The 12,062-nt window shown below is 42.8% G+C and overlaps 1 protein-coding gene across 3 annotated transcripts in view; it reads right to left on the minus strand.

Moving 5' to 3' along the window:
- The window catches only part of LOC118782671 (myotubularin-related protein 4-like), a 33,355-nt gene extending 21,293 nt beyond the window's left edge, over positions 1 to 12,062 (minus strand). For 2 of the 3 annotated variants that reach the window (XM_036536114.1, XM_036536115.1), the window contains exon 1: positions 5,052 to 5,813. In XM_036536114.1, coding sequence (XP_036392007.1) covers positions 5,052 to 5,054 — 3 coding nt within the window. In that variant the 5' untranslated portion in view covers positions 5,055 to 5,813. Of the gene's footprint in view, positions 1 to 5,051; positions 5,814 to 12,019 lie in introns of those variants that run through there. The other variant, XM_036536113.1, reaches the window with a different exon arrangement.

Consider the following 12,062-nt stretch of genomic DNA (forward strand, 5'->3'; position numbering starts at 1 on the left):
AGATAAGATTCCCACATAAGGTGAAACAAGCAGATATTTTACACTCAACTAATCAGTGGCAATTGATCCTTCTCCTATCATAACAAGAGTGCACAGAGGAGCAGGAAAGGGGTATGTGTGTGTGTGTGTGTGTGTGTGTGCGCATGTGTGTGTGCTCAAGCTTGACATGTTCATTCAACATGAAGGAGGTGGAGCTTTAGACACGCTTCCTGCTCAGGGCAACGAAAATAATATGCAACTTATTACAACAATAAAAGTCCTTGATGAGCCAAAAGCCAACACTGGGCAGGCAGCTAGCATCCGTCCCCTGGCCTCACTGAAGCTCAATGTTGAGACAGAGAGAGTGAATACAAGTGGCCTTCAGTGTACTGTGTCACAGGGCCTGAATAATGCACTCGACCGTCAGTCACTTCTTCTTCCCTTTCTTTGTAGCGTTTAAATATTTCAGGAGGCTAAATATTTAAAAGCACAGGGCTTGCACGATACAGACCCTGGTTCGCTCACGCATGAAGCTAGCCCCAAAGCCCGCGGCACGTTTCAGTTCATTAATTCTGCACCAAGACCCATGGTCCCACCGATACCAAACCTTAAACCTCTCCTGTTCCTGGCAAGGTGTAACAATCTTCCATGAGTTCTAACAAACTATCCAACGAACGCACTTCTTACGAAGCAAGTACTATATATGGTTCTTTGAAGAAAAATTTAAGAGGCCAGCTTGCTTTTATTGATACCCTGGGAAGGAGTGTATCGTACACTTGTAAACAGCAAATCAATATACTAAGCTTGTCAACAGCAAAACAAAATACTGTACCTGCACTGAGCAGATCTATATTCATCTCGATCACAAATATCAAAATAATAAAAAAAGAAACAAAGAACTAATTTTAATAACATCCTTTCTCTGTAATGACTGGGAAGCACTGTTAGGTTATGTGGATGCAGTATGCTGAGATGCCAGGGGCTGGCATGGACAAGGTGAGCAAGAACATGAGGGTTTATGTGAAAAGCAGGTTTCAGTGAGGCTTCACAGGTCTGACCCCAGCTGTCTCATCCATTGATGATGGCCAGGAAAAATGTGGGTAACAACGGTAGGCAAAGTCACTTCTCAGGTTTTTGTAAGTTCTTCTCTTTGTCAGACTGGGGTCTCCCAGGCTTTCAGGGAGTTTGACTTTTTGCAAATGATAAAAAATTGCAGGTGGAATATTTTGTGCATAATTTGTGCAGGTGCAGAAGACTATACACAGGAAAATAAAGTCATGATCCTATATAAATAGTCCTTACAACCGCAGTTACCCACTTCGGTTTTTCTGTACCATTTTGCTGCCACATTGAAGATTGGAAAAATTAAGTCTTTGGATGGCTGGTTTAGGACAATTTCAGAGACAGCTGAGTGGTGTCTGATGCAAAGTCATGAAGGAAATCTTATAATGAAATGGCTACCCATCTCATATCCTCACAGTCGCACACTTTGAAATATCCAACAGTAAATGTTAACGAACATAATAGAATTGTTGGGGCACAGATTTTCTCACAACCGCAAGGCTTCCATGGCAAACAGGACAACTAATGCTTGGGAAATGTGGGAAAACATGAGATGAATGAGTGCTGACACCCTCACTTAAAAAGCGTGTAACCTGATGCAATGATGCAGACTTTCCATGGCCATGGAACAAGAGCAAAGGAAACCACCCAGAAATAATCCCTAACAAGAGATGAAAATTTGAATGCTCTGTGACATGCCAAAATACGTCTGGCAGTGTGAAAAAAAGTGACTTAAGCTAATGACTTAGATCAAAAAACATGTCCACTTAGGTCGTGTGAAGCAGGACCTGTCTATGGCAAGCAATTTGTTCAGAACTAGAGACCATGCCTGATGAGTTTGGAAAATTTGACATGAACCAGTGTATGCTGCAAAAATTTAGTGACATGTGAAAAACACGTTCATCAAAAAGTGTGCGACTTCGGGTATCAGGTGGACAAAATTTCTGGAATACTTAAGCATACATGGCCAAGGACTCACATTGCAGGCTGTGAAAAGATGTGGCCGTGGCTTTAAACCTAGGTCAACAAAACATTTTACAGACAGCTCTGGACAACAACCAATACATGTGCCAAATTTGTGCCACACAATTCATTAATGAGCTGATTATGGAAGAAAAACAGGAAGTAAGAGAAGAAAGAAGATAGCAAGATACAGGACCAAAACAACGGGCCTTCTGGTTTGAAAGTCCAACAACGAATGGACCTATAAATTTCTTCTCCTTTTGCATTTATGAATTGAGCCTGCAAAAAAGCTTTCAGAGTCATACATAAAGTCTAATGTGGTCTAATATAAGAAATGTGACTCATAATCAAACAATGAAGTATTTTGACACTCAAGAGGATGAAGGAGGAAGGGTTCAAGAAAGTGCTTTTAGCAATTAATTTCAGGGGACACTTTAACCTTTTATACTGGTTTATCAGTTTTTTCAGTGTTTAAGCTTAGGACCAAGTAAAACTCATGTATTTCTGAACAGCATTTATGTATTCTAAACATATATAACATTTTTTCTATCATCTGAACAAATCCCAAATTGAAAGAGGTCAGAAGAAGTTTATGATATAATAATTTCTTCATCTATCTGTTGGTTTTAGAACAGTGTGGAAGTTCCAGTTCCAGTTTACCTACATCTTTTTAAAGCTTTCCGTTTAGAGCAAATAGAGCCATACATTCCACGTGTTAATTTTAAGAACACATAAAACCTTGTGAAGTGATTCACAGCAAATTAAAACAGGGGCATTAACCTGAGGGGTATATCAGAGCAGCTATTTTTAGAACAAGGAGACACATCTTGTTCTGTTGGGAGTTAATCTTGCATGCTGTTTTGCAGGGCAGTACACATTTAGACTACTGGAAGTCATAACTTCCTCAGATGGGAGGATGGTAAAGCAAGCTTTTTGTGTTTTTTTTCCCCCCTTTTATAACCCCGGATAAATGTAACTTCCAAAAGGACACGCTTTGCATGGATCGCTCTGTTCTCAGGATGTCACAATAACTCACAATCGTCCAGAACGATGGGTACGAGAACACAGTGCTTTAAATAACCAGCTGCTCTGGGTGGTTATGCTATATGGGGAGGGCAGAGTCAAAACCTACACAACTTTCAGTCAGTCTGGATCTGCCAGAGCACAGCCATTAGGGCACCACTCTGTCCTCAGAGTGAAAGAGCAGACTTTGCACTTTATCGGCGCAGAGAACATGCCGTACTGTGCTTTTGGACGTGACCCGCTGCAGTTTGTTTTGGTCAAATGGGCTATTTAAAAGTCAGTGTTGCTCCTCTGACTGCCTGTCCATTCATCTTAAGCCATCATCTTCAGATGTTATATTCTACCTGACAGGAGGGAGAAGACAGACAGCTACAATAACAACAACAAAATGCCTCCTTTCCACAAATGACAAACCTCCACATTCCTAGTGCCTCATCGAAATTCAGTACTTGGAACCAACTTTGGCTGGAAAGCTTGCTGGATTAAACCAAGAAGACTGCTGCAGGTCTTTCTGCCAGTGACACCATCAGCTGAATTTTTTATTACTCCTCTGGTATGCTCATGGTTAATTACCATCTGCAGTACTCAAGTGTGCAACTTTAAAACTGCTCCCCCCTGACACAGGCATGCATGTGAATATTAGAAAGAAAAGGCAGAGACTTACAAAGCAGTTAAGCATAGAGCAGGTGGCCCGCACTGTCTGGCTCATGATTAGGAGAGGCTGGGCTTTGCCTGAGAGACCCAACAGCCAATGAAGAAGCAGTCACGGAGAGCAAACTGCTCGAAAATCCATCCCCCTCCCCACCCAAACCCCTGTTGCTCAGGCAAAGTTGAGAGCTGGATAATCCATTTCAATTTCAAGGCAGAGAACAGAATTTGCCCCGCTCAGAAACCAAGAATAGATGAAGGAAGCGAGAGTGGGAACAGGTGCAATACATCGACCTGACTGCAAGGAATATTGTGGACAGAGAGAACCGGAGGGAGAGAGCGAGGGAGAGAGAGAGAGAAAGAGAGAGAGAAGGAGAGAGAGAAAGAAGGAGGAGACTGCGTGATTACTAGGCTCCACCTTTAGCAGTGTAACCCCCCACTGTCTTTCTCCTCCTCTCTCTCACTCTTTGCCTCTTTCTCTCTCTCTCTCTCACATACACACACACGCGCACACACTCTCTCTCTCTCTATCTCTCTCTCTCTCTCTCTCCCCCTCCCTCATCCTCCCCACCTTCGCTCCCTCATGATTTATCCTTCGGCGGGATCCTTTCATCACCAGACCGCTCCTCCAGGAACAGCATCAATTAGCGGACAGGGGAAACAGACACCAGGGAGAGCGGCCGCGCTCGAGCACGTCCCTGTGAGCAGCGGAGCACCTGGGGAAGTGCACAGCCACCCTCCCCTCCATCGCCACCTCCATCTCACACACATGGCCCCCCCACACAGCTGCACGTCCCTGAGCAAACCCAGAAACAAGCAAATCAAAAGGACGACCTGCCCCACCGGGACTGTCGTAAAGTGACCTGAGAGACCAGGTTAACTCTGCTGCAGTCTCGGGGGAGGAGGGGGTGGTGTCCCCCCCCCCCGTCCTGTTGATGTGCAGTTAGGGGCTCTCGCGGCGCGGCTATGGCGCCGGCCTTTCGTCAGCGCACAGTCAGGCTGGTCGCCGTGGCGAGGACGCACTGCGCTGCGGTGCGCGGAGCAGCGGTGACACAGCATTCTGCAGCGCGCTGCTCTCCCTGCTTCCGCCTGGACCGCGCCGTGATGAGTCACCGCCCGCGCAAACAGCACCAACGCAACGCCGCCTTGCAGAGGCCCCGAACCGAGCATCACACGCCCCTCAACGACAGACACCGCTATCCACGACTTCCCCTGAGCGCCGTCTACAACACCCCGGCCCAGGAGCGTAGCCTATCACTTATGTATTGCATTGCTGCTGTGTTACTTCCAGATTTGCTGATTGTTTTGCTGGCTGCTATCTCCTGAGAAGACACGGCAGGCATCTGCATGCAGAGAGACGTGACAGGCTCACTCACCATGACTCCAGCCCCCGAAGCGGCGCACTTTCCTCTCCTCCTGTCTGCTTCACAGCTCCACCGCCTCCTGCCACAGGGGGAAAAACACAGCACAAGGTTCCCCTACAGATCACATTCATATCGTATCTTTTCAATTAATTTTTCAGGATATAGGCATGTGTTTGTCGGATTATATTTACCTCTGCAAAAGTTAAATTCCATTAAATTGGGCTACTTGTGGACTGTGTTTTCACAGAGGCAAATACTTTTTCAGAAACATTATTTTCAAAATATTTTGTGTCTGACCACAACCACACTTGGGAATGGTCTTGGCAGTGAAAACCAATGGCTATTGGAAGGGTGCTTAGAGCAAAATCCAGCAGGCTAGCCAACTGGTTAGCAAAACCAGCACATTTGCATTGCTAGACTTGATAGCAAATGACATTAAGTTAGGAAGTTAGTAAGAAAGATGGATATAATAAAATATTTAATTTTTGGGATTTGGTAGTTTTACATGACTTTTAAATGACGGTGGGATATATGACCAACTTTCATATCTTTCCGGGGAGAAGGACCATGGAGATCCTAACAGCATTTAATGATAAGAGCAATAGGCACAATACCACAGATTTGCAAAACCAATGACTGTAAAGCCCTGTTATTCATGAAAACAATGAAATCTCCCTACAAACTACGGCTTTTCCATTTTGGTGCTTTTTCTGGTATGCCTAGAAATAAGTAAAAATATTCAAACAAACTGAAGCTGCAGTGTCTGAAAATATGTCCAGAAAAATAAAATGTATTTGAATAACCAAAGTACAGAAGGCACCTAAGAGCATTTTTATCATTTAAATGCAAACAGCATTCGAACATCACAGTTCCTGCAGCTTACTAAGAGTACTCCCCAGCCCCACCCTGCACATGGCCCTGAACGTGCATCCCTCCCTAAACCGAACATTTTCCCAGATCCCTCTGATTCCTCTTCACTGCTCTTTCACACCAAGGAGAAGCAACCTGCCCATATATAGAGTATTTCTGATAAACTGGAGTTGAAACGTTCACTGGAGTTGCCATCTCATAAACAATTTCCCTCTTACAACTGCTGAGTCCCGTTGGGACGTCTCGCTGATGCGAATCGAGTTTCAGTGACAGCATTTGAAGTCCACTGCTCATCTGAATTCTTCCTGACTGGGCTCATGCAAAACATCAAAAGAATGCTGTGCTGCTCTGGAAAGCTGAACCTCATGTAAATAGAGAAGAATGAGTCATAGCAACTCATTAACTTCCGATACGGCAGAGAAGAACTAGTGTTTTTGACTGCTTAAAATGGACATGTAACTGTGCAAAGCACAAACCATGAAACACACAGGCAGCGGAAGGCTATAACTTTGGCCAACAATATAAGTATAGAGCAAGACAACAGCAGCAAGGGCATTAATAGGTGGCAGATTCCTTTGATTCAGCACCAACTTCATGTAATAAAATTTCATTAATTTAACATATTGTACAGGCAGACGGAAAGACCAGCATACACACCAGAATTAATGCAATACCCTTGGAATTATTGTACATAAATGTCATAATAATGTGATATAAACTGTGGAAAAACTGAGGCTGATCCTTAACGGTGTGCAGTTTGAGATAAGGTCAAAAGACCCTAAATCCCACCCCCATTAGCCTGGTTGCTACGTGCTCACAGACACAGTACTGCAGTCCACAAATCTAAACTTAACCTCCTTAAGTCTGTCCTCTAGTTTCTCCCCACTGCTTATCTTTCAATTTCCCTGGAGTCTATCCCTTTATCCCGCTCCACTTCCATTAAAAACTGAGGTCACTAGACTCGTCTTGTTCCTCCTCATATTTATGCTCTGCACCTGCCCTTTCTCTCTGTCATGTCGTTCCCGCCAGAGATTACACTTAGCACAATTGCTTGTGTCAGGCTTAAGTAATTTTTGTCTTACCATAACTCTTTTTGATAGTCTTCCTTATTATGGTTTAGGCCCACCACAGTGAAAACAAAACTTTCCTCCATGCCCTATCGTCTCTGTTCCTTTCTTCTCCCACACTACTGCATTGCTTAATTGTTGTCAATGGTTTCTGCTTGTACTCCCCTCTGAATAACTCTTGCTTACCGCTGTGTTGCCTGCTCTACTCCACTGTCTTAAATCTATCACGTTTCCCCTCCACTTCCTCCTCTTCCCTTATGATCATCAATAATTGGTAGGCTATATATTTTTTAATTTGTTCATCTATTCTTTCTTCTCTGAAGGTTAATTCTTCTTTTTGTCAGCTCCCCAGAAGTGAGATGAACTGCCCATTAACAGACCTCTCCTCTTAAAAGCTTAGCTGGTGATTCTGGTCAGACAGGTTGCAATTAAACAAGACTGCAATCCAGACCACACTCTCACCCCTTCCATGCAGTGCACAGCAAGTGATCACATCAGTGTTAGTTAGACATTCAAAGAGTGTTCCGGAACACAATAAAAGTCTGTGCCTAGATATTAACAAAGGCATGAATGTCAATGACTGCCTGACCAGGTTACAGATAACCAGTATCTGGCTCGTTATCTGCAATTTACACAACACAGTTTAATCCTTCTCAATATGAAAAGCACTGGACAAATATCCTCAGATTACAACCCACACAAAGGAAGCACACACACATGGACATTCAGAGCAAACTATTTCAGCAATGTGCCAGACGGGTTCCTGCAAGTGATAAGCACCCAAATGGCACCCATGACTCCCTTCCTGTTTCCCAACACAAAATGTTCCATTCCAGCATAGCGAAGAACACAGACTAAGTGAAAACTATGAGGCAAAGGTATAATGTACATGACTACCATCCAAAGTCCATCTCTAGTACTGCCTATATTTCCTCAAACAACCTTCAGGTGTATAGTCTTACACTATCAGCTTGTAAACTGGGATCACAAAGCGGTTTTGCATTTATGTCTGACATCCAAACATGAAGAGAGGACATAAGAACAAAACAATTAAAAAGCATTCATTTCAAAAGACCTGACAACAGCATCATCTTTTGTAATGAAATATGTAATTTGACATGGCAATGCTTCACCTTGTTTTATGTGTTCGTGACGGTACCTGCCCAATGCTACAACTCTGCATTGGGCAGGTACCGTCACGTCATCTCTGCTCTTGTACAGACATCCTCAAAGATTACAAAGACAGCATCAAACAGCTGAAAACACAGATCAGAGTCCTATGGCATCCGTACTGACCTACCAGCATTCAGTATTCACCAAATTCACCGGCCTCAGACGCCTTAATCAGCTTTAAATTAGGAAAATATGAAAGGACTGAGTTTCTCAGAAATTTTGTCCTTTTCTCCTCCCTTCCTCCTGTGCTCACAGTGTAATATCTCTGATTTTCACACATTTCCACCAATTTGTTTAAAACAATAAATTAATGACAGGGATGTGCCCCACTGCAAATATACGGAATGTGAACCACAATTTGCATTTCACCGGAAAATCTCTAAAATGGAATAAGAGTATGATCGCTGAAGCCCAAAAATTTAAGTGGGCTTTACATTGCTATCATCATTACCTGAAGGCGTGAGTACCTGGAACTTTTGGCTTCACTCTTGTTTGTAGCCACAATGGCGTTATGCCTTAGCAAAACAAAACTTGCTTGATGATAAAACACATTATTTTCCATAAATAAACACCTTTATCTTGAGGGAGACGCAGGAGGGGAACGTGCTCCCATAACAAACAAAATCATTACGATAATAGCCAGGGACAGCGGAGGCATCAGCTGCGCCTGAAGGGGTTCTTCAGTGGAAGACGAGCACAGCACAACACTCACACCTGCATGCAGCACATGGAAGTTAAGGATACTTGCTATCCATGCAGAATTTTAAGCTGCGGAGACATACCCTGCTGCAAAACGTGTGGGCTAATCTAACCACTTGTTTTACAGTGCAGAGTCCTGTAGGACTACGTGAACGAGCCCTTAGAAAACAACTCATGTTAGCGGCCCTGGTGGTTAGATTTGGAGATGCCAATTGTGTGTCCGTGCTGGTACTCCATACCAGACATTACACAACTAATGAAGGACATTCAATGCTGCAGACACCATTAGCAGCTGATGTTTAGAAGGCCACTCACAGGCTTTGAATGAGGCCATTAGCTCAAAATGGGGTCACAGCTATCATGTTCAGAACATGTACATCTCCCTTGAAAAACATTTTCCCCCCAATAAGTGCTAATTGCTGACAACATAGTCTAACTTTTTTCATCCATATTGTTATTCTCAACTAATTGTGCTCATTTAAAACTTTGCAATTTGCTGAGTACATGTAGGATTAAATTTTGAACAGAACGTTCAAGGCTAGAAGCACTTTAATGTTTTCAGAACGCACACTCCTCTCAAAACAGAGTGAGAAAAACTAGCCAATGTGGCTAGCTTCATAAACGGTTGCCATGGAAACCACATCCCCTCACGGCTGATAAGGGGCAACTTGACAAGTGTGGCTATATATAAGATGGCTGAATGTGTGTCATTTGTTACTTTAGACAATATTGAAGTTTTCTGTCATTCTTAGTGCTGTCATTTATAAACAAACTATGCTTCAAGAAAGACCTTTCTTATGCAAGGCCCACTGGTAAGGAGAAGATCATGATGGAGATCACCTCCTAACATACACCGGAAGTACACTGTCTCTACTGTGATGTTAAGAGCAGCATACAACAGTGGCAGGAGAACTTGAAACACTGCTCCTCATAGGTTAAATTGATCTTAACTCAGAATCTGCAAAGGGCTGTAGATTAAGTATGGCAGGTTTAAAACAGAAGAACTAAGGCACTAACTGTGGAAGGACATTTAAACTGATAGAGGCATAAAAAGAAAAATAGGTTCCATTCCACAGCTTATCCATTTAAAATATGAGACACCACACCACAAGGAAAGTACATACGGCTAACCTGGATGTTCAAACTTACATAGTGATATGTGTATTATGTATGTGTATATACATACATTGTATAAGTTTTGAACATTCAGGGTAGCCATATTTACTTTTTTTTTTTTTTTTACCATATTCACACTTACTTTCTTTGTGGTGCATTGTGTCATGGATAGGATGTGGAGAAGATAAAATTCTGAGGCCACTGTATTGAGAAGTTATACAGGTATTCGCCATATACACTAACAGGGTGTTGAGAAAACATCTTGCCTCACAAGGGGAAAAGAAGGGGATGGCGACTTATCCTTAATGCCAATCCACATCCAGAAATATCCTACGTTTCCAGAGAAACAAACTGGTTACTGCAAACTTCAGTTCAGAGCCAGTATTTTAAGAAGGTCGGGTAAACAGCCTGTTTTAGAAGAAGATGAACACGTTCTTGATTGATATTTTTAGCAGCGTGTAAAAACATGTAGGTTTTTTTCTACGGCCCCTGTCTAAGGGTGTGCAGTCGCTTGGCAGCTTTGCTCAGCAGGCATAACTTGTCAGAAGCAACCCCCCATCCCCACCACCACCACCACCAAAACAACACACGCACAAATCAAACTAAAAATGCTTTTAAAAGCAGATCAATATGTGCACGATTAAAACTGCTATTCACACAAAACATTTAATAGGTGCCTGAGATTTCTTTTTAGATTTATTTTTGGAAAATATTAACATCTTCCAAATTTAAAAATGAAAATAACAATCAAAATCAATATGCTTCAATTATACCCACAATAATTGTTTCTTCTTGTTACAAAATGACCAAGGTGTATAAACCGTTGGAATTTATACAATTTCAGATGATATACTGTACTGTTGGATTTCACAATATTATCACAATACAATCACATTCCACAGGGATTCATCTGCACAGTGCTTAGGTTTCTGGGACATTTGGGGCAGTCCTTATTAATTGTCAGGGTGTTTAAAAACGTTGAAAACTGAGAAATAATTTACATTTTATATCGTGAAAAACGAATCGTGCATTGTATGTAAGGACACAAACTTGGCTATGGTCACGGGCAAGGAGCTTCTGAGACACACACAAAGGTGTGAAGAGACTTGTCACTATAGGCCTATATCTCGATATTGCCAATTTATGGTTATTGCTTGCGGACTGCGTTTTGAACGACACCTTGAGTCTGAACTCAAGTTTTTGCGGAAAACGGTCTAACAAATACAGTCTATCAGTAACCGCAAGTGATTTCCATTTACAGGAAACTCTGTGAGTGGTAATCCGATTCTCTCACGATAATGAAGCTATTCCAACGACAGTAAAAATGTGAATAAAGATGAAATAATCGTAGAGACTGCCTTTGGGCCGCAAAAGCTGTGGTGTCACGAACTTACAAACAGTTTCTCCCTGGAGGAACTGCGTTAGCTTATCCTTGGGGCCACGTATGAGGCGACGTCGAGATCTCCAACTTCACTATAACAATATTAAGTATTACTCCCAATGATTCATTTGAAGCAGTAGAAAGCCCCTGAACCTGGCTTTATTTGGCTCGATCATGGTATCCATACAGTAACGCACTGCAGCACCCATCAAGCCGCAAACGAACTCCCTAGCTAACAGCAACAACACTGTATGCAGATGCTTTACTGTTCGTTAGCTAGCAGTCGGTAGGGACATGATTTCCCAATCAGCAGCGTGGAGGCATGTAACTTGCTAGCTTGACAGTCACACACCACGCGCTTTCAGCGGACGCTCCTTCTCACTGCCACTGAAATTACAGCAGTGCCTCGGCTAACCAACCCGCTACTGTATCAATCGATAAAACAGTATACTTAAATCATGATCGGTATTCAATAATGAAACCATATTCTAACGCTGGCTAGGCTAGGCATGGCAAGCATATGGCAGTGAACACGCATTTTGGGCAAAACGCATGCATCGACCAAAACAAACAAAAAAATGCAACGTGCAGCATTATGCTATCAAAGTAACACAATGTGAAATTTGCCCACGAGCTGACGGAAATAATTTATGAAACACAATCAAGCTACTCACTCTAAAACAGCTGATACGCCAGTGACTCAGTAAACTACACCAC

Source organism: Megalops cyprinoides, chromosome 9, assembly GCF_013368585.1.
Source record: "Megalops cyprinoides isolate fMegCyp1 chromosome 9, fMegCyp1.pri, whole genome shotgun sequence".
Taxonomy (NCBI): Eukaryota; Metazoa; Chordata; class Actinopteri; order Elopiformes; family Megalopidae; genus Megalops; species Megalops cyprinoides.